The 23,575-nt window shown below is 45.3% G+C and overlaps 1 protein-coding gene across 1 annotated transcript; it reads right to left on the reverse strand.

The window, feature by feature from the left end:
- Positions 1–7,714: 7,714 nt before the first annotated feature.
- On the reverse strand, positions 7,715–20,131 carry RCVRN (recoverin). Its single transcript, XM_080977511.1, has 3 exons — positions 19,346–20,131; positions 11,360–11,471; positions 7,715–8,677 (listed from the first exon to the last, which is right to left on the reverse strand). The coding sequence occupies exons 1-3, from the start codon at positions 19,724–19,726 to the stop codon at positions 8,589–8,591; spliced, it is 582 nt and encodes a 193-aa protein (XP_080833637.1). The 5' UTR covers positions 19,727–20,131; the 3' UTR covers positions 7,715–8,588.
- Between the last annotated feature and the right edge of the window lie 3,444 nt (positions 20,132–23,575).

Consider the following 23,575-nt stretch of genomic DNA (forward strand, 5'->3'; position numbering starts at 1 on the left):
AACGAGAATGTTTCTCTGCACAACACATAATTAAGGAATTCATTGCTCCGAGTTGTGGTTTTGACCACTAACTTAGTTGTTTGTTTGTTTTCAAAAGGAAGCTGGGCAAATCTAAGCAAAGAAGGGTCTTTCTATGTGCGTGCTAGCCATGCAAGCTAAATGTGACCTCTGTTTAGAGGCAGTATGTTGGGGTGGCCATGGGCTTTCCTGGGAACATCTGGTTAGCTGCTTTTCAGGCCTTTGGTCTAATCCAGCAAGGACGTTCTTAAGGCAAGTCAGCAGAGCAGAGTGATCTCCCTCTATGTCCAAATGAATTCGCTCATTCAAAATACTGGCCTCTGCATCCCTTACCACCGCGACCCCTTAAACTGTCCTATGGCACCGGTGTTAAGCTACCTTGATGTGGGAAGAGGTGATGAATGCTGGGATTTGTTATGACACGAGGGGCATCTGAACTGTTCCACACATTAGCTGGCAAGTACTTAAATGATTTAATGGAACATGTGAATTTCTTCTCCCTCCATCAGTGTCCCAGTTGTATGCACTTGTGTCATAAAAATGCAGGTGCAGCTTGGGACAATACTAGTACGGTTGTCCTTACCCAGTTCTGTAGTTTACACACACACACACACACCCCTCAGCAGTACACAACATGCCAGCAGCATAAGGTAGCCCGCATGGTTTTTTAACGGCCTTGTGGTGCACCCTCTGGCTGGCACAGCCAAAGGTGTTTGACAGGTCAAGGGGCTGTTTGACAGGTCTCCACAGTTCCTTGTATGCTAATGTGCGCACACATTTCTCATGGGCTATACCGCATGGTGTGTGCTTCTTTGTGCACACAGAACTTTAACAACGGTCTTCCCTCCCACAACTGCCACCACAGGGCTAGGGGGGAAACAGATCTGGCTTTTTAGAAGTGTTTTACTTCCTCCATAGTTTTTCCTCTGTAGCTTATATTTACTATTTTATTAAATAATTTTTAATAATGTTTATTTGAAATATTTTCGTGTAAAGACATTTTGAGGTTCACCTGAAAAGCAGTATATAAATATTTTAAATATTTTTTGAATATACAGTACCGCTTTTCTAAAAGACATGGTGCAGAGTGGTGTACAAAATTAAAAACAGAAAAGCAATAAAGTTACAATTCAGTTGCAGTTCAACAATCTAAAACGATCGACAAACACCTGTTGCCAGGTAGGGGCTATGAAACGTCTTAAAACAGCACTAAAAGTATTTGTTAAGTCTTCAAGAGAAGGACAAGAACGATAAAGCCTGGCACCACCAACGGGAAGGCCCTGTTTCTGGCACTTGTCCTTTCAACTTTATGTGTTGGTGGGACAGCAAACAGGGTTCTTGAACCTGATCTTAATTGCGATGCAAGTTTATATAGGCATAGATAGTCCTTAAGGCAACTTGGTACCAGACAGGAATGTTTCAGTGTGAGTCGATGTCGTCCTTTTGGACTTGGGTTTAAACTTTTAGTTGGGAAAAGTCAAAGTGCTTGGTGAACTCTCTAAGTGGTTTGTCACCAAATGCAGGTCACAGATAAGTCATTCTGCCAATTCAAACTGGGTTCATCTGCTAACCTGCATAAACATTAGCTGAGCACATAAAGCTATATGGCAAATTAAGTAATCTGATGAACTCTTGGGTAAGCTTGATTTGGAGGTATGAATATAAAAAGTTCCTGAAATGAGGCTGAAAACCAGTCTTATAATGCAACACTGAAAGCTGAACAACTGAAATGGTCACTGGCTGGAGCACCTCTCCATGCGGAAAAGCAATATTGGGAGCTTTTCAGTTTGGTGTAATGGGCATTTATTTTTGGCATGCCTATGCTGCCCCCATTACCAGAGTCCTCTAGGTGGCTTGTTTTTTTTTATATAAAAAAGATGTAAACACAAAAAATAAGAATACAGCGTAAGAATAGCAGTGGGGACAAAATCTTAGTAAAGGTGGGCAGATGCTTTTCTCCAGGGAAATCCAGCAAAACTGAAAATCCAGGATGAGAGGAATACTTCAGATAGTCACATTTAACTGGCATTCATGGCCACAAGATATGAGTACCGCTAATTTAAGTGACTTAAAAGTGGATTAGAAAAATGCATGGTAGGTAAAGCTGATACTGAGATGACTAGCTATTCTACCTCCAGATTTGTAGTCTGAACCTCTGAATTTCCATTTGCTTTGGAGCAGTAATGGGAAGAGAGCTGTTGCCCCAGTGTCCTGCTTGTGGGCTTCTTAGAAACATACTTGGCCATTGTGGGAAGGATTCTGGGCAGGACTTTCCTTGCGTTATTACTGCATTTTGGATGCAGGAATATACTGAACCAGCGGAGGGCAGCACTGTCCTTGATTATCTTCCTGTTTTGTGTGTTTTAGCCAAGTTTCTTTGGATGAGCCGTACCCTAGAGGTGTAGGCTTCTCAACACATGAAGGAGAATTGCCTGGGGGTAGTGTGCCGTTCTCTCACCACACTTGGCAAGTTTCCTGTGTATAAATTTTGCTTTATGCGCAGATTTTCCAGAGCTGGCCCAGGACATTTTGCTGCCTGAAGACAGAGCAACAAACGGTTCCAACCCTGCTCCCCACTGTCACCCAAATCAAGGCACAGGGTCATCCAGGCCAGTCAAGTTAATTTTGGCATCTAAGGCCGAAAATCCAATATGAGCCTCTCCCCGCAGCTTGGCAGCAAAAATACAGTAATAAATAATGGACAATTTACTGTCCTTTTGAGATGCTCAAAAAATCTGCCTGAGGTGGCCACCCCAGTTGACCTAATGGTAGGACCGGCTCTGATTGGACGAATGGATAAAGGTGAAAACTTAACTTTGCACATATTTGGATCTGTCCTGAAATAGCTTGCTTCATTGGTTAGTTGGGTAAGGGCTGTTCTAGTTAATAGTTGTCTTAATTCAAAGCTGGAGAATATTCACACACTTATAAATTTCCCCATGATGAGAAATGTATCCTGCCCGTTCCCTCTCAGGCCCTGTCATCTATTCTCGCCACCTTGCTACATGGCACACAGTTAATAGGGGTCCCTGGTGGATAATTGTTTGGGAGAGGAATGGGCAAGGGAAGCTGTGGTTGCCTAGGGTCCTGCCTGCAGCAGGGGATTTAAAAGCATCCATGTTCTCTGACTTTGAACCTGACAGCCTTAATTCCCAGTTTCCCACCTCTTATCCCTCTTAGACTTGACTGCAAAGAACCACAAGTCTTGAATTCCTGGATCTTGGCCCCTTTTGCCCACCCCACCCCTTGTGTGTTTTCGTTAAATTCAGGTGGATAAATTAGGAATGATCACTGCAGATGGTGACAGCAGTCACGAAATTAAGACGCCTGCTCCTTGGGAGAAAGGCGATGGCAAACCTAGACAACATCTTAAAAAGCAGAAACATCACCTTGCCAACAAAGGTCCGTATAGTAAAAGCCATGGTTTTCCCAGTAGTGATGTATGGAAGTGAGAGCTGGACCATAAAGAAGGCTGATCGCCGAAGAATTGATGCTTTTGAACTGTGGTGCTGGAGGAGACTCTTGAGAGTCCCATGGACTGCAAGAAGATCAAACGTATCCATTCTTAAGGAAATCAGCCCTGAGTGCTCACTGGAAGGACAGATCGTGAAGCTGAGGCTCCAATACTTTGGCCACCTCATGAGAAGAGAAGACTCCCTGGAAAAGACCCTGATGTTGGGAAAGATGGAGGGCACAAGGAGAAGGGGATGACAGAGGACGAGATGGTCGGACAGTGTTCTCAAAGCTACAAACATGAGTCTGACCAAACTGCGGGAGGCAGTGGAAGACAGGAGTGCCTGGTGTGCTCTGGTCCATGGGGTCACGAAGAGTCGGACACGACTAAACGACTAAACAACAACAACAACAACAAAATTAGGAATTATGGAGAAGCATCCTTAAACAGAGTCAGACCATTGGTCTCTCTACACTGACTGGCAACAGCTTTCCACTGTATTGGGCAGAAGTCTCCAAAATCTACCTGGAGACGCTGGTGATTGAAGTTGGGATTTTCTGTGTACAAGGCAGATGCTCCACCACCCATCCTCTTCTGCCAGGAAGTTGGACACAACACTTGTTCTTTCTTTCTTTTCCCGACTCAGTTGAGCTAGTATTTAGCTTATTTTCAGCGATAGGCCTCAGGCCTTTGGCATGAGATAAGGCATAACGTGTATCTGAGCATGTGCAGAGTATGCTTTCCAGCACTGAGGAATCACGAAAAACTCTGAAATCTAGTTGCAGAGGCATAGTTTGGCCTGGCTTGAAGCTATATTTGAGCTTTGCTTGCCTTGATTTAGAAATTAAACTGCCACTTCAGATACAGGGATTGTTGGTGCCATTTTCCATTCTGCCCACCAGGTGGCACTACTTTGCCATGTTCAAAGCAAGAAGCGGGGGATTGAGTGCTGTTTTCATTGTACCAGTTTAGCTCTTTCTGTGTTTTCGTAATTGGTTTTGTGCTGATTCCTTGTAATTTTTAGCAAGGTCTTTACTGCCACCTGGTTGGTTTTGCACAATATGCTGGGGGTGGGGGAGAAGCGAAATTTCAGAGCTGGAGAGGGGCTCTTTCCAGCAGCAGCCGCTTCACCTGCTTCTAGTGTCCAGCTGATTATCACAAGCTCCTTACAACCATATTTACAGCATCCTTTCCACATGGGGATTAGTGCAGATCAGCACTAACTGGCTTGTGGTTAAAACTCCAGGGAGCAAGAGAGCGGGGAAAGAGACTGGTTATATAACCCCGCTTCCTCTCCCCAGCCCCAGCCCTCTTCCTAATCATTGGGCCAAAGTAAAGCTCTGGAAGGAACAAATTGAGTTAGAAGCACTGTTGTTGTAGTGGTAAATTCTGTCGGCAGGCACTCTTCACAGGCCACAACCCTCCTCTTAAGATTATACAACACAAATGAACTTGGGACCCATGCAGGCATTACAGCTGCAATAGCAAGCCAGCTGTTTTACCTCATCCCACTTTTGCCTTGCTAAACATCCAGCCTGATGAATTGTGTGGACGCAGAAGCTTCTCACTATTTTGTTATGTTTGGGTTGGTCGTCTTGAAGGGATTTTGGATTCCCACCCCCCAATAAAATTGGTAGTTGGACACATAGCTGTGGGGGCTATGTGACCTCCCCTTTCCCTCTGCTTACCTTATTTAGTGGATTTCTCTCTGAGGGGAAAAAGAAAAGCTTACTTGTCTGGCATCGGAAATAGTTTCTCAGGAGATGGTTTTCAATGTCCCTGTTGGAGTAAATGACGGTGCTTTGGCTTGGCCTTCTCCAAGAATGAAAGACAAGGAAAACCTGGACTTTTGCGTTTCCTAGGCCAGCATTGCTCCTAGACATCATCCCAAGGCTTTTAATGAGTGATTTAAGACAGAAATCCAACAGGCAAAGCTATATCCTGTGCGTTCAGCTAGGAGGGCTTAAAAAGAGAGAGGAGTCTAATGGCAACTTGATGGGTGTGCCTTGTTTTAGCGGCCTGCTCCTGCACGTTTAACAGAAGGCAGAAGAGAAGGTGGCATTTGCAGGTGAAAGTTGTCCTAGCACCTCCCTGCTAGGAAAAGCACAATGTACTAAATTCTGCTGTGTCGTGTATGGAAGGGCTTTTTCTTTTTTAAATGGCAACCTAAAGGGATCCTGGAAGCCAGTGTCTGCAGGGTTAAAGTGGGCAGGGGAGAAGATGGATGCCAAGACCTGAGTTCTCTGAAAATAGGAGTAAGGGGAGCTAGAGAATTGGGATTTGGTACTTTTCTGGTGTGCCTTTACCAGCTATGTGCCAAGTACAGTGGTACCTTGGTTTAAGAACAGCTTAGCTTATGAACAACTTGGATTAAGAACACTACAAACCCTGAAGTAGGTGTTTTGGTTTGTCAACTTTGCCTTGGAAGCACAACATGTTCCGCTTCCTGTGGAGTATGTTCCATTTGTAAATTGAGTCCCCCCGCTGCTATGGGAAAGCACACCTTGGTTTAAGAACGCTTTGGTTTTAAAACGGACTTCCGGAACAGATTAAGTTCGTAAACCAAGCTACTACTGTATATGTTTAGAAGGGGAAAATTTTCCTGCCCTCTGGTGTTGGCAATATTGGGGAACAGCTTCAGCTGCAGAATTGCTTGAGACAACTAATGCCTTATTGACGCTGGAGGCCTGTTCTGGGGTGGAGAAGCCCCTATAATGAAAATCCCTAGAATGTGCTGAGGAACGATTTCAAGTGTGTGGCCAGAGGCCTGTCAGCAATCCATGTACACAGGGAACATCAGGCTGTGAGGTTCAAGGAGCTTGTTGCGGACGGTTTTTTCTTCCTCTCTGCTAGAAGCTGGGGTAATCCAATGGTAGCTGAACCGTTGGGAGATTCAGGAGCGACAAAAAGAAGCAAGTCTCTGCAACAAGATGTAGCAGTCACCACTGCCAGTTTAGCTTTAAAGTTGATGGGATAAATTCATGCAGCATAAGGCTTTCAATAGCTACTAGTCATGATGACTATTTGTCTGTCTGTCTTTCAGTTATCAAAGGTAGGTGACCTCTGAGTTGCTGGGCTCTTAAGTAAAGTGGGGGCTATTGTCTTCCTGCCTGCTTGCCTGTGGGCTTCCAGAAACTTCTGGTTGGCCACTGTGTGATGGACTAGTTGGACTTTTGATCTGATCCAGAAAACCTATTCTTATCTTCTCATGTATCTTGTAAGACAGTTCTCAGGCCCGGTGATCTCCATTGCCCTCTGGAGAGCTTGGAACAGCACCATATGTTTTTCATTGATCCCGGTAAATCCCTGCTCCCCACAACTTAGATATATTTGAACATACTACTTGTGGCAAAGTATGTTTCACACAATGTCCTTTATTGAAAAACAGACACAGTACATAAATTTAAACACGTTCCCCCGTTAGTAAATTAACTACCTGCCACCCGCTCCCTAGAAAGTTACCCCCCCTTCTTTTGAAGAAATGAAATATTCTAGTGTCAGAGGAAGGAAATCAACAGAGATGCATAAAAGTCCACTTCTAGAAATGATGCCAACTCTAGATATCTCTGTTAGCCCACCCAGCCCTCTCCTCCGGAACAAGCAGAGGGGGAGGTGGGGGGCGGGATTTATAAGGTTTACATTTTAAATATACTTTTGGGAAAGGCGGGATATGGACTGAGAAAGTGTTAACCTTCAACAGGAGCAGAGGAAACAAGGGTGAATGTGCTGATTAAACGCTGTAGTAGCCATCCTGGGCTAACCTTTCAGACGACAAAAATGCAGGCTCAGTGACCCCAATCCAGGGAAACTGCAGTTCTAAGCCTGCTCACCTGGAAGCAAGTCCCATAGAGTTCAGTGTGGTATTTGCTTCCAAGTAAGTATGTTTATTATCAGGGCCTGCAAGTCACACCCCGCCCCCCGTCCTCTTGAAATATAGTGGGATATGTTAACAAACAGCTGTGAGCCAGGGGAAGCTGGCAGCTAAAGAGATACCTGTGCTACATGTTTAGCTGTTTTTACATTCTTTTCATCCGTCATGGCTTCCCCACAGAGAATCTTAGAAGTTGATTCTGGATGAGATTTACGAACTGGGAGCTAGTGAGCCAACTGACAGGCAGGACTCCTAAATGATGAGTAGCAGAGAGAACAGAGTGGTACTGGGTGATTACCCAGGATCCTTTGAGAGAGGGGAATGGGGTTTCATAGTACAGAAATCAGGGCACCTGTTTTGGTCTTCCTCCCTATTTTTCTTTTTAAAGGTGAGGGATGGGGAACTGAGGGCCAAATGTGGCCCTCCAACCCCCCCCCGGCCCTTAGGACTTTCCCTAGATCACACCCTCTTTCTCCAGGTCACACCCCCTCACCTGTCTCACGTCACACCCTCCTTGACTGTTTGCCTGACTCAGGTGTGTTTTTGAACCCTGACAATGCCTCTTCCTTGCCTGGATGGAAGATAGAGAGGGGTGTAAGTCTGTGTGGAAACTGCCCCACTGCACAAAGCCAAAATTCCCATTTCTTCCATCCATTTTTGCCATCGATATAATGCAGCCTTTGGGTTGGAAAACCTAGATTGCTTTTAACAGGTTATTTCTGGTCTCAAGAGGCCTCTACTGTCGATCCTTTTATTTATTAGCTTTGTATCTCAGCCCCCAGGGAGCACAGCGTGACCTCTGTAAGGTTTTCGCATTTTGTCACTGAGCTTCATGGCTAAGTGGAGATTTGAGCCTGGGTCTGTCTGCTCGAATCTAGGTCCTCATCCTTTTTCTCTTATTTCCCCCAGTTTCCTTTCCTTGTTTGTTTCTGTCCCTCCTCAACTCTTTACTACTACTACTTTTAAAAAAACAAAACAAAAATACCTGCTAAGGTAAATGGTTCTTATGGCTGCCAAGCCTACATCCCCCATTGGAAAAATCCCAGTAAATTAAAGAAGTGGGCTAGTAGGGATTGTATTGAAAGGGGCACAAACTTATTTTTGTAGTTGTACTTTTGCATGTTCACACACACACACACACACACACACACGGTTAGGGGTGTTCAGTGTCCCCATCTTCCCCATCATGCGTACATTTATTCTTACATCTCTGTGTTTTCTCCTCCTCCTCCAACCCCCAACCCCTTATTTTTTCTTTGGTTCGTACTGGATGAGCTTCATTATTGCATCGTTCTTCATCACCCCTTCAATAAACTCCTTTTCAGCAAGCTTGTCTGCAAAAGGAGAAGGAAAAACAACGCATGCATGTAAAATGTGAACGGTAGAATTACACACAAAAGAAGCAAACGGATGAGCCGAGGCGGCAAGGTAGTGGGGTGAACTGGGGGAGATTGTGAACCTCCCCCCCCCCCAGGGCTTTTCCCCAATTGGGGCGCCTGATTTTTGAGGAAGAGATGGGTACTGTGTGTGTGTGTGTGTGTGTGTGTGTGTGTGTGTGTGTGAAGTTCTTTAGCAGCACACTCATTTGTTTATATTATGGACATCCATGCAAAAATGGTAGTCCACAAAAGTTGTTAATAATGCTTTGGATTTGTATGGCACCTTGGTTTCCCTATCCTCAGAATTAAGAGCATTTGTAATCTGCAGGCAATCTTGTGCAGTAATCCTTGCAACAACTTGCAAGGGGAGTATACTTTTCCCCCATATGATGTGCATATATGTTAATGATGAGTGCTGTAATGCCTTTTGCGATTTATGTAGGAACTCACCGCAAGCTGAGTTAACAGTAAATCAAACTTTTATTCTTGATGAGGCCCTGCCACACCATAGTTCTGATTCAGCTCTCCAGGAGCTGGACTCCTGGGTTGTCGCTGTTTCTCTTAAAGGGGCCACAGGCCAGATATTTAATTGATAATAAATACATTACAGGTGCTATATTTCGAAGGTATGTCCCCACCCCACCCCTCTCTCTTTTGCAAGGCTGCTTAATTGCATAAGTAGTTAGAGATTTGTAGGCACACCAGAGGCCTGGAAGAAAATGTTTCCCTTCAAGTTTCTGAAATCTCCTTTTATGGTTGCCTTGAGGATTATTTCTCCTTTGTCAAAGGCCATCAGGCAAATGGCATTTATTTTTGTCTCCACAAGGTGGGCTATACTGTGTGGAAGGACCAGGTCTAAAGAGGAACACTGTGTGTGCGTGTGTGTGTGCGCGCGCGCACACACACACACACACACACACAACTAATATTCTTCTATTTATAGCACCGGTGAAGTAGTTGTCTATCTTTGTTCTGTGATATTTCTCCTTATTTTGTCATTCCCCCCCCCCAACTTGCGTGTGAATGCCTTGTTAAAAACTTTATGTGAGTTGATAGCTTTACTGCTTTTTAAAGTTTCAGCCTCGTCCCCGGTCTACAGAACATAAATCTCTATAAGTTTGCATGTGGCAGTGGATTCATCCTGTTTCTAATGCTCTCATGCACTGCACACAAATAGATGTGCGGACACATGAAAACAAAGGTGCCACATTCACTCCTCATTGAGCTGTTTTGGGTTTACACCCATTAGCTGTTTCCCCCTAAATATTTTTTGGTATTCTTGTAAATCTTGGGCTTCTTCAAGGTCAAACACCAGTGAAGGACTGAAGGTTCTGAGACATATATATATAATGCTAACTGAGAAAGAGGTCAATAACAGTGGGCTGGATCCAAGCAAAGTTAATTGCACAAGTTGGGACTAGCTTGTCCCACTGATTTCAATGGGACCCAAGTGTAACTCTTGCCAAAGACCACTGGGCCACCTCTCTCCATACTCAGTGGTGCTTCATGAAAGCCTGTGCTCTAGTGCTGAGCTACAGCCATTTAAAATCATTCTAGCCCACTGAGAGGCTCTGGATCCAACCCCATGTGTTCATATAGGCATAAAATACCGTATTTTTCACACCATAGGACGCACACACATTTTCCCTTGCTTTTTATGGAGCGAATGCAGGGGGGAGGCAGGCGGGAAAAGCCCCCAAGAGCCGCACACAAGCTCCGTGCGCTCTTGCGGGCTTTTCCACAGGAGGGAGAAGGGACTGACTGGCCGCATCAGTCCCTTCTCCCACCTCCCAGAAAAGCCAGGAGAAGCCGCAATCTCTTTAGAGGAGTTGCGCGGCTTCTGCGGGCTTTTGGAAGAGGTGAGGGAATCCCCCCACTTCCCAGGAAAGCCAGGAGAAGCCGCGATCTCTTTAAAGGGGTTGCACGGCTTCTGCGGGCTTTTGCGAGAGGTGAGGGAATCCCCCCACCTCCCAGTAAAGCCAGGAAAGCCCTGCGCAGCGTCTCCCGGCAAGGAGAGGCTGCACGGGGCTAAAGGGAAGCCAAAACAGCGAGCGGGATCTATCCCGCCCGCTGCCTTGGCTTCTTCCATAGCTGTGCGCAACCCCTCCGGCAAGGAGAGGCTGCACGGGGCTATGGATTCTTTAGCCCTGCGCAGCATTTCCCAGGAGGGAGAGGCTGCACGGGGCTAAAGGGGAAGCCAAAACAGCGAGCGGGATCCGTCCCACCCGCTGCCTTGGCTTCTTTCATAGCTGCACGCAACCCCTCCAGCAAGGAGAGGCTGCACTGGGCTATGACTTCTTTAGCCCTGCGCAGTGTCTCCCGGCAAGGAGAGGTGATGCGAGGCTAAAGAGGAAGCCAAAACAGCGAGTGGGATCCATCCTGCTCGCTGCCTTGGCTTGTGCCATAGCCGCGCGCAACCACTCCGGCAGGGAGAGGTTGTGTGCAGCCTGTACGCTGCTCTTTGGGGCTGGGGGGGGGAAAGATTTTTTTTCTTGATTTCCCCCCCTAAAAACTGGGTGCGCCCTATGGTCCAGTGCGCCCTATGGTGCGAAAAATACGGTAATCACCCCCCACCCTGTCCTCTTGTGGCAAGAAAAAGTGTGTTACAGACTTAGTTGCATGAAGGAAGGTCGCTACCTGTTTCTCCCTTGCCGAAATATGCCCACAGCTTGTTGGCCCGTTTCTGGGGGGTGTTTTCATCATCAGCCAGGGTTTTCTGCTCTTCTGGAGGAATCATCTTAAATATGGCCTGTTGGAACAAAAGGGGGGAAAGATCATAACGCAACCACTCGTTGGGCCTACTCTGAGCAGGACTTGGCTGGATACAACCCTTCTCGTGCAGGACAGGGTGCCATATATATATATATATATATATATATATATATATATATATATATAAAGCATCTTTACCCTTGCAAGCCAAAAAAGGTTCCCAGAACTCTTGGCTTAACAAAAACCAGAAGATGGTCCCTGGTCTTGGGTGTACAGTCTAAAAGACATTACACACAAGGTAAAAGAGATGGGGAGGGAAGAACTACGAGAGAAAGCAAGCTCAGGGGTTTAAAATAAACATCAGTTCAGGTATCCTCATTGAATGGTGATAGTTGACGAAGGGAGTTTCCGTTGCAAAGGTACTTGTCTGCTCGCGCAAAGTCTACACCCTTGTGCTTTGAGCAGGGTGTCAGGGATAACCAGGTAAGGCCCACTCCCTCAATCCACTTTGAGCCAAAGTTCCAGTTATCAGTTTCTGGAGCCTAAATGATGCACTTCATTTTTCTGTGGTTCATTCTGGTGGCTATTTCACCAGTGGGAAAGGAGGTGGAACATACTGTTATGAGTTTGTGGGTGCTAGCCACTTCTAATCCCTGGATACAGCAAGTGTTAAAAGTGAATTAAGGCAGGCTAGCCTCCTGGGTTGTTAAGAGAACAAGGGATGAAAGGGCTTGTGCTAGATGGCAAATGAATGGGGGTCCCCTCCAGCAACAGATAAAGGCAGGGTTTAGAGTAGAGAGGGAAGGAGTGATGTCACTGAGAAGGAAAGCAGCAAGCTGGAGAGAGAGGAGGAGAACAACATTAGAGAGCAACGTTTGATGTCTTTGTGAATTTAGGGCTTGCTTCTATGGAAGAAGCAAGACCCATTTGGCGTGTAAATGCTGTGAACCCCTCCATCCTAAATTCAGGTTCTGTATATAAGTAAATGAACCATATGTCATCAAGACACTGCCATCTCCACTGTGCTTCATTTCCAAAAGGAAACACAAACTCTGTGTGAGCGCCTGGAATCTTGCCCTGCTCAGAGATCAGGATGGCATGCAATACTACTGACTTGACATCCTTGACTTGCAGGCAAATATGTGAGTCTGCTGGTGGCATGAAGGAAATGTTATAAGCAGCAGCCTATCTGGAGTCTAGACATTTCCTGTTACATAATGGAAGCAGAGAATAAGGCTTCTAATGTAAAATCAGGCCACTTCGGGAGACAGCTGAGAATCCCAGCTTTAATTTCACAGTAGTAGTAGGTCTCTTGCACAGAAACTAATCTATTGATAACCCTGGGCAGTGCAATGTGTGCAGGGCTAAAACTGAATACACTAAGGCTGATCATTCTTTGTGGAGCCTTGGGTGGTATTCAACCAAATTTTACTGAGACTAGACCCATTGAAATGAATGGTCACAACTAAGTTAGGTCCATTAATTTCAAAGGGTCTACTCTAAGTAAAACTTCAATGAATACCACCCCTTATTTTCCCATCTGCAAAGTGGAAGTATCCCATGTGCCTGTTTCGCACACGTTTCTTGTAAAAGCAAACAAGGATTGTAAATCATATTGCACCTTTAAGAAGTTAATAGCAGCTACTATTTTATTTTTAACTCCATAACTCCATTCTCTTGGGGGTGTCTGGTGAGGTTAAATGTAGGATACTGTATATGTGTAGTGAATTAAAAAACCAAAATCAATCTACTGAATTGGACATATGTGAGAAGCTTTCTCCCCATGCATACCTTATTAAACAAAGCAAGTTTCTAAGTTTCTAGTCTTCCTGCTGAAAGAAACTGCCGGGAAATATTTCAGTGTGGCTAGTGAATGCTCCAAAGACAGAAAAGGACTGGCCAGAGCTGCTTCCAAGGGGTCAGAGAGAGTTTTCATTGCCCTTCACAGCCTCCTGTGGATTCCAAGGCTGCTATTGTCTATAAGAGCAATGAGGACTCCAGCTTTCATCAGCCCAGCTAGCATCACATTATTTTTTTATACTTATTAGTCGCTTTACTCACTAAAGTGACTCAAAGCGTTTTACAACACAGTATAAGCATTAAAACCAATTGCAGCAATAAGCAAACCAACAGAAGCCTAAAAGGTCACAAAACAGGGAGCAAGCTCTCCAGTCCCCCAGAAATGGCCATCAAGCTGGATGCCAAGGCAAAGCAGGAAAGGTGTGAGGGGGAAAAGCTGACTTCACATTGAAGCTACAAGGTTCGCACTGGTAAAAAACAGCAAGCCCATCTTTGTTATATGGTCCTAGAAGGGGCAGGGCTGAAGCGGCTGTCATGAAGAGTCCCTACAGGTAGAATTTCCCACATCACCAGTGAGTCCCATGTAGAATGAAAGAGCATTTTATAGTAACCGTCTCAGCATTATGGCAAAATATTGTCCAGTTTCCCTTCTTTCCCATAACTGTTAATCCATGCCTTTTCATTCTGAGGAAGTGTAAAACCCAGAACAGATCACAACCTGGCCTTTGAATGTTGCCTGTTTGTTTCCTTCCATTGCCTTCCTTGAGGACTAGACACCTGCCTTCAAAAAGCATGCCACAGCTTTCCCATCCCTGGTTTACAAACTTCCCCATCAGCCACCTTACCACCAAACCACATTTTTTTCCTTTTCTACCTAAGCCATTTGTCCTGCTAATTTTGCCAGCATCCTTTGATCAGCTGAGCGGGGGGTGGGGGGAGACGGTGCATAATAAACAAATTGCCTCGGCTTTATTTTGACATTGGCCTGCGGGCTGTTTCTTTCAGGAGGGATTCACGGGCATAGCATAACTTTTGGTTTCCACTATTAAAGTGGATTAAAGGGTTCTGTGGCCCTTGCCCACAAGAAATCCACTTAAAAAAAGAAAAAGAATCAAGCTTTTGGAGGTATGGAAAGTGACAGAAATGCATTGAAATGTATGAACAGGTGCCCAGTGGAAAGACAGATAAATGCCCTGCAAGCAAACAGATGAATGCTCACTGGCATATAACTGCCCTGCAGCCAAATCAGCATAAATGCTCAATAAAGACTGGATATAATCTAACCACCGTGTTAGCTTTGCACAAGCAAATCAGTATTGACTGCCCAGTAAAAATGAATGATTGATGTAAGATGCTGATTTCTGAGCATGGTGAATGTGCTGCCTTGTTTCTGATGTATGTTGAGCTAGACTCTCATCACCTCATCTCTCAACTGAATGCCTGGAAAGCCTGTTAGCTGCCATCGTGACACATGTCGAGACATGGCAGTGAGGAGTTGGCATTCCCCATAATGCTAAACGTTTGCATGGGTGAACCAGAAATTGGCGGACCACAGTGGCTGCTTGTGGGGAAGGAAAGGTCCCCTGCCCCTTTCAGTAACAGAATGGAGATTTGGCAGGCTTTGTCCAAAATTATAGCACTTATTACGAACAAAATTTGTCCATATTTTCTCATAGGAAGCTAAATTCCAGTGGAAGATGGTAAATTTCACACAAGTAACAAATCGTAGATGTATTCAGCACTTTGACTTGTACAACTTCTGTTGATATAGCACCATCTCTGGTAAGATTCAGACGCATATAATTTTAGCAGAAAGTTTGCTGTGGAAGTGACACAAGACAAACTACATTTAATTGAATAAATGTATTTTTGCTACTACTTCTTGTCTTTTCTTTTTTTAAGTGTATGGCTTGCCTAAAGTAAGGGAAATGGTGCACTGCCAGCCTCAGCCATGAGGTAAATGAGCAAATGGCAAACCTGCCCCCAAATCAAATGGTTTTTAGCACTTGAGGCAGAAAATCCCACATGTGCCTCTCGCTCTCCTTGGCGGTAAAAATACAACAACTATTTAAATAGCTAACAGTTTACTGTGCTTTCATTATACCCCAAATAAGCCTCCTCAGTCAGCCTGATGGTAGAGCCGGCCCTTCAGGCGACTGAATCCCTGATTTGTTTGCTATCTGATATGCCTGATAAATTGAGTGTAATGGTGGCAGTAGGGAATCCCTCAGGCTGAGGGAGAAAATAAAACACAATAAGCCCTAAGTTGCATGTACACCTCCTACTTTGCTTTCAATCTCCAGTCACTTTGATGACGTACAGCAAACAAAAAGGGTACCTGTCCCTTTTCAAGAATGGCTTTTCACACCTGCAGTCCATCTTACTCTGCAGTATATTTGGGTCTTCAGGAAGGGTGTGTGTGTGTCTGTCCATCTGTCTCTCCTTCCCTCCCCTTTCTAGTTTATTTTTTACCACCCCTGTTAAGTTGTGGGTGAACATATCAGATGACATAGCGATTCTTCAAACAGCTCTTGTTTATTCACAGGCCAGAACAGAAGTGAACTGAAGGGTTCAGCCAGCCTGCTTATATAGAGCTCAACTAGAACGCAACAGTAACCATTTTCTGTAACTATCCAATCACGGAACGTCACTTTCGATCCCTTATTTGCATATGTGGACCTGAACTATCTACAGTATCTCCCTGCAGGGCCAAAGTGGGAACTTCAGTACATAACAACCCCCTAAGAAGGATTTGGGCTAGTAACTAAGGGTTGCTTCCAGTCAACCCACTTTTCGAGTGTTCATTCATTTATTGAGTGGGGAGGTTACTTGACATTGCATCAAACCATTCCCCCCTCACTTTCCTTATGGCAAAAAGTCAGATCGTGGGGGTAGCCGTTCGTTGTACAAAACCTCCTAATCAACTATAATCAGACAACCCGAATCACACCTGAAGAAACAACGACAGCCCGCTAGGTCATATTCCAACTTCTCCTTTTCTCTCAGCCTCCGTTTACCCTACCTGTGCTATTCCAATAATCGTGACTTCCCTCACACAAGGTTGTTACAGGAATGACCAAACAAAGGAAGCCTTTCTTTACTAATCTATAAACGGAGGGACATACTTAGGACAGGAGACATGTTTATGTGGTGGCCCTTCTTCCTGGGAGACCTGTTTGCTAATGCTAGCTTACAAGGGGTCTGTGATCTGCTCACTGGATTTCAGTACGAAGTTTTGCTCAAGAGTGACAGATAGCGTTGAAGACCAAGAAGTCTAAGAGAGGCAACCCGAAGAAATAGGGAAATGAATTAATGTACCACAGAAATGGAGGGAAAACGAAGTTAGTGTACATGGATGGAACTCTTACTCTGTCTGGAAACAAAATGCAGATTTCTCTCTCCATCCATGCAGCACACATAGGAAAGGAAACTCCCGGTGTTTCACACAGCTGTTAATAACACAGGAGCCCGGCTAAGGAAAAACATGTGGCAACACTAATTTAGGGCCTCCACAGACTTCCTTTCTATTGAGTATTTATGTTTATCTGTGCTCCTGTTGGTATTGTGGCAGGTATGATGTGGCCCTGCTTTCAATATGCTTTGCGGCTGCAAAAGTTTCATGGTGGACATACTGCTTTGTATCCAATCATTGCATGTCCTGCTGAAATCCTGTAACTTATTTTACCGCAAATGCCCTGTTGTTGGGAGGGGCGTTTTCATTGTGCTACAGTGCGAAGGGGTGCTTCTCCAGACAGCAGTCATGAGCTAACCCTGCGGAGGCATTGCAGCAGTGCTGGATTTAGGGTGATGTGGGTGGTTCTCCCGCACAGGGCACCAAGACGAGGGGGCACAAAATAATAATAATAATAATAATAATAATAATAATGCCTATATTTCTACAGATACCTACTGAGAAGATCCATAAAAAGCTACTGTTACCGAAAGGAATTCATGTGAAAATAAGAAATATTTTGGGGAGGGTGCCAAATTTTGTCATCGCTCGGAATGCCGTATTACCAGAGTCCAACCCTGATTTCAGAACAATGAATAAAGCGGGATGGTGTGCAGAGTTGATCCAGTATAAATTCACCACCAATGTGCTATGGTTGCATCAATGACATGTTGCAAAATACATCCACACACAAAAACCCCACAGCCCAACCTGGAGAGGAAAGGGTTATGACAGTGTTTTTGGTACTCTGGAAGAGGAAAGGATCCATTCGCTGGTAATTTATTTATTTACTTTCCCCACAAAACGAGCTGGAATGTGGATGGATCTGGAGCACATAATTCTTGTGGAAAGGTCATTCAGAATTCCCTAAACAAGTAAGCCTCTGAAAACCAACACCAATACCCCATAGCGTTTACGAACCAGGACTTTTGGGTTCTTGGAGTGAGGAATGGGATATCTCTGCACCAGCTTCCCCAGCCAGCTGGTGGGATTTGTTGTACAAACATCTGCCCCGTTGCCATCCCTTTCAAATACCGTATGAATTTCTTCAGCCCTTGCTGAGATCTCCTCCAAACCTCTCCCCAGACAGACTTTTCTGCTCCTTGTCTCCCCTTTCCAAGGTCGGTGGAAGCTATTCCTCCGGACAAGACAGTTGAAGCGAGGCAAATACTGCACTGAGAGGGTCAGGGATTTAACTCTGCCTAATCCAACTTTAATCTCAGATTGCTCTGCCCTTCTTCCAAGGTTTGTGGCAAACACATCTGCAGGGGGAGCCTAGATCAGCGGAGGAAGGCTGGCAGCAAGGAATTATGGGTTACATATGGGTTACATACTGCGCACAGCTCTGTGAAATCTCAGAGGTGCCAAATTTGTATGGGCACCTTGGCATCTTCTAACGCAAGGCAGCCACTTTTCAGTTGGCTCTCAATTTAACAGTTTTTCTGAAAAAGGAATTTCCTCGCTATGGGAATAGCAGCATCCAAATACTTGCCTACACTCCAAATTTTATCCATTTCAGGCCTGTTTAACATGTTATGGATCCCACCACAAACTGAATAAAGGAAACTGTAATCCCCGCTCTGGTAAATACAGTATTGTTAACGCACCTGCAAAATTAGAATTCCCAGCCACCTTTGTGGGAAGCCATGATGGTTAAACTTGCTTCAAACTAGTTTATACAGTATTTTGTAATACAGATGTGTTTAGATTTGATTCTGGACCTGAGGGTGCAATTCTGGGGTTTTAAGAAATAGATATATATGTATTTCCCTCCCTGCTCAAAAAATATATATGTGAAAATGGCTTCCTATCTTCCTTAAAAGATGAACATTTGCTTGCAGGTATGAACCTGCTGAGGGCAGCTGAGGCCATGAGATAAAATTAGGAGAGGATTTGAACCTGTTTACTCTGCTGCCAATCCAGCTCATCCTGTTAAAGGAATGTAACAGGATTTCCCCTGCCACTGGGCAAGGCTAATTCTATTTTGACACAATGCAAAGCCTTCAGCTAAGGTAATCCGTTGTCATCCCATCACCTCAAGGTGGGTCAAGAGAAAGTCACATGACCAACCATTCCTGCTCCCCTCTTTAACTGGTGCAGCCATGAGTTTCAACATGTGAGGCACCTGCCATGGGAACACAGGATATGTTTCCATGTTGGGGGACAGGGCGAAGGAGGCTAGAGATGATTGAGGGAAGAGAGACCCTGGAGCTCAGCTAGATGGGTCCATGAATGGGTGGAAGAAGGGTAGACACTCTTATAAATTTCCATCGACTGCAGCAGGTTTGGGGTGAACAGAGTGCTGGGATAGGTAAGGCCCTGTTTTTCTGACCAAGAGTAGGCCTGATGCAAGGATAGACGGGACCAAAATGATCCAAGCAGGGGACCGGAAAAATAAAACCAAAACCTCAATAAGGATTTCAGTGCAGTGGTTCCTTCAGGTAGACTTCCGTGGCCTTGTCTCCAAACATATTATGTGTGAAAAGGGAATATTCCCCCCATGTAATTCCACAACCAATTTCAGTGCATCTGGTCTTGCAGTGGGGAAGCTCTCAGCCTGGGTCTTCCCTGTATTCCCTTGTTGTCGTCCCTACCCCCCACCTACAAGCCCCCTCCCAAAGTCCCCCCTATGTCTCGCCCCACACGCCTTCCTCACTCACCGTGACGATCTCAAGAACCTCGTTCTTGCTGATTTCTCCATTGCGGTCCACGTCAAAGAGCGAGAAAGCCCACTCTAGTTTAAGGTTGGTCTTGCCGGTGGAGGTGAGGTGGAGGGCAATGATGTACTCCCGGAAGTCGAGGGTCCCATCATCGTTGGTGTCGAAGCTTCGGAAGACGTGCCGGGCATACACCTTGGGGTCAGAGTTGGGGAAGAACTGGGCATAGATCTTCTCGAACTCGGACCTGCTGATGCGCCCGTCTGGGCACTGCTTCTGGAAGCTCTCGTACCATTTACACAGCTCGTCCTCCGAGTACTTGGTGTTCAGCTTGAGGTCTTCAAGGATCTCCTTGGAGAGGGCCCCACTCTTACTATTGCCCATGGTTTGGCTGTACGCTCACCCCGCACCGCCAATGCTCCGAGCTCGTCCGCCTCGTCCTGTTTCAACAGAGCTAGTGGAATGGCTGGTACCTCGGCACCTTCTTATATAGACTCCCTGAGGCGGGGGAAGAGGGTTGAGAGGACCACGGAGACCTGCGCTTGCCACACCTGGTGGCTGTGAGTGTGCATGCGTGCACACACACACACATTATACACACAAAGAGAGGGGCTATTTTGGTTGCACTGATCACATTTGCCCCCAAGCTCTTTAACGCAAGGCAAATCGGATTTAGGCATCATGGGCCTTTCTTGCTCCCTCCTTCTTGATTGCCCTCCTGGCCTCCCTCCTCTTAATGCCTTGCTCAGTGCTGTTTCCGACCATGTGCAAGCCTGGAGAGTGACTGGGGAGAGAGGATGCGGGAGGAGAGGGGTGTTGGGAAGAACAAAACCATGGCCAGAAGCAGCATACGGACTGGTGATTGACAGAAGGACAGAAGACACAGCCGTTGCTCTGTTGACACTTCCATCCTCCTGCAATATTCCCCACTGCTGGTGCTAAAACACACCATGTAGACTGATGGTATATAGATAGACTTTAGATAGACAGACAGACAGAGCATAGATCAATAAACCATCAACCAGACAGAAAGACACAAAGGCCAAATAATGGGAGGGAGCTAGGTTTCAATCATATGCAAATGTAGCTGGGAGTAGCCCCCCCCCCCAAAAAAAACCACACACAGTGGGACTAAAGTCAAAGCAAGCTTTTGCAAAGTAAGCCAGTGCATAGGGTTGCACTGTTAAGTATGTACCTAACTTTCCTATTATAATTATTGGGGAAGGAAGGAGTGGCTATTTGCAAGCCCAAGTTAAGCCACCTCTTCCCACCCTGATCATTTATTATATAGAAGAGCAGAGTGCTCTGTTTCTCTGCAAGGTGCTTCATCCTGATTTGTTTGCAGGAAGATTAGACGACGTCAGCTATTTAATGAGCATTTGTTCTGATTTGCTTGTGGGGAGGTTAGCTGAGGTTCCATCAATACAAACACCACCCCCACATTTTCCAGTGCATTTCCCCCTCACTTTTCTTACTGCAAAAAGTCCAGTCTTTCAGGCGAAGTGGGTTTGTTGTGTAAGACCTCCCAATCAATTGCACAACTTGAATTTGCTGGCATATGATCAAATTTATAATTGAGCAGCCTGGATTTGCTGGCATGTGATCAAATCCCACCTGGAAAAGGGGCAGTCTGGAAGTGCCCCTAGTTTCTTGGTTGAATAGCTTTCAAGCAGGTGGAGAGGAGAAAGGCAGCCATTATTATTATTATTATTATTATTATTATTATTATTATTATCTTCTCCATCAAGGCAAAGGCACACTCTGAACTGCAAAAAGGCACACCCAGATTTCAGACCCAAGCACTATCTGAAAGGCAGCGGGATAGACACTTATCATGATCTGGGTCCTGAACATCTCAGGGAACATCTCCCTTGTGAGTGTCCCTCTGCCCCCACCCCAAGCTTTACCTGCCACAGGCTAATGAGGCCCTAATCCAGGTACCATCTTTCAGCTCCCCTAGGAGCACAGCCTTTCCCACTGTGGCATCTGGGTTATAGAATTCTTGCCCTCGAGTGGGTGGTAAGAACACAACAGCCTGCTGGATCAGGCCAGTGGCCCATCTGTTCAAGCATCCTGGTCTCCCAGTGGTCAGCTACACAGGACCTGAGCACAAGAGCCCACTCCCCTCCTGTGGTTAGTAAATCCTTTGTCCCCTCCTTTCTGAAAGTCACTCAAGTTGGTGCCCATTGTGGCTCCTGTGGGAGGCAGCCCCACATCTTAGCTGGGAGGAAAACTTTTCTTGCTTAATTTTATAAAGTTCTACCATGTTGCCTTCTTGCTCGCCTTTTCTCTAAACTACATTGACCCATCTAGTTTAGTATTGTTTACACTAACTGGGACCTGCTCTCCAAGAATTCAGATTAAGGGGCATTCCCATCCCTACCTGGACATACTGGGAAATTGAACCCAGGACCTTCCGAACGTAAAGTAGATGTGCTGCTACTTGAGCCACAGCCCTTCCTTCCTAGTGTAGGGTTGCCTTAATTCAAAAAGTGAAGAGTTGTGGAGCTTTTTAAATTTTTAGTTCAATTTTGCTTTTTTGGCAAATTGCAAAGAACGACACTGCCAGACATGTTTTTGATTTCCGCCCAGACACTGCTTATGGCTGGCATATGGCAACCCTTTCCTAGTGTCTGCAAGCACTCCAGTTGGAGAACAGCCTTTACCAAAGGTGTCATGGGCTTTGAAGACACTCAAACTTAGGATGCAAGGGAGAAACGTGCTAAGAGGAAGGCACGCTTGGCAAATCCACACCGTGATCAACTCCCACCCTGAAACCAATGTCCCCACTGTGGAAAGACGTGTGGATCCAAAATTGGCCTCCACAGTCACTTATGGACTCATTGTTAAAACCATGTTTATGGAAGACAATCTTACTTGGCTATGAGTGATCGCCAAAGAAGAAGAAGAGGAAGAAGAAGCCATAGAGCCATAGATTCGCAGAGTTGGCAGGGACATTGCAGTTACTTTCAATTGCTAGGTTTAGTTGATTGCTATATGGTCTTAGACTTCTATGATTGTCAGCTTTTTAAATGCTATGTTAAAATTTCTAATTGTAAACTACCGTAGCATTAATCCAATACGATATAACATTATTATATTTCGCATAAGCTGTATATCCAGGGGGAAAGTTTGGATAGACTTTGGTGCTGAAGATGTCATACGCAACCCCTGGATAGGATGGGGGCAAGCATCAGAAGGAGTGTATATTTAAAAACAGAGCTCTAATAAATATAGACAAAAGTAGTGGGAGGGTGTGGAAAGGTTGACAAGAGCAAAAGGGGTGTGTGAATACAAACAAAAAGCAACGCAGGGGATGGACGGATAAGACAAAGCCAGGGTGGTATAGTGCTGTTTAGAATACAGAACAAAGTTCAGAGAGACCTGGATTCAAATTCCCTATCATTTGTGAAGCATATTAGGTGATAATCATCTCTACTTCTCCGCCTAACCTGGCTCATAGGGTTGCGGGGATAAAATGGCAGTGGGGAATGTTATTGCATGGAGCTCTTTGAAGGTAAGCTGGATGTAAATGGAATAAACATATTGGCAGACTATATGAGTAAGTGCAATGAAGAACTATTGGGTCCGACTGTTCATTGATGGATTGATGACATTTATATCCCACCTTTATTCTCCAAGGAGCTCAGAAATAATACCCACAGGTTCAGGTCCTGAAAATCAGATTTTTAATCTTATCAAAAGCTGCACACCACCAGCACAGGATAATGATGCCTGGCTGTCTCTTCCAGGTGAGGTGTTTTACTGAGCATTATTTGCCTGCTGGGAGGCTAGACAAAGTTGTGTTAGAGCAACTGTTATCTCACCACTGCATCCCCCCCCCCCCCTTATTGTAAGTGGGGAAGTGGTTCTGTTGCATAAGAGTGGGATCTTAATTCCACAATGTGGATCTGCTTATATGTGACCGAATCTCACTGGAAAGTAGAAACCGCCTGGAGATACCTTGGGATTCAATCACCTTTTTCTGTCAGGCTATTGATCTCAAGAGGACTACAAAAAGGCCTAGTGTTGGGCTCTCAGACTCTTGGTTTCCACTCAAGTCGTGGCTCCCTATGGCTCCTATCCCATAATGCCTCACCTGGAAAACCTTGGTGTTCCTTGTGGTCACTACCTGCTGTTTGTGTTCCCTCTTTCAAGAAGAGTCAGTCTTATGTTAATTTCTCTCATTCTTTAGGTCAAACTCCTCCCCAGGAATTCCTAGTTCCCAGCCTT

Source organism: Podarcis pityusensis, assembly GCF_964106645.2.
Source record: "Podarcis pityusensis genome assembly, chromosome: 13".
NCBI lineage: Eukaryota > Metazoa > Chordata > Lepidosauria > Squamata > Lacertidae > Podarcis > Podarcis pityusensis.

Excerpts from the sequence above, each read along its gene's own strand:
- RCVRN (XM_080977511.1), bottom strand. The coding sequence starts at position 19,726 with ATGGGCAATAGTAAGAGTGGGGCCCTCTCCAAGGAGATCCTTGAAGAC. Across the intron at positions 11,472-19,345 it reads AGGTTCTTGAGATCGTCACG|GCCATATTTAAGATGATTCC; the intron begins GTGAGTGAGGAA and ends TTGTTCCAACAG. Across the intron at positions 8,678-11,359 it reads TTTCGGCAAGGGAGAAACAG|ACAAGCTTGCTGAAAAGGAG; the intron begins GTAGCGACCTTC and ends CTCCTTTTGCAG.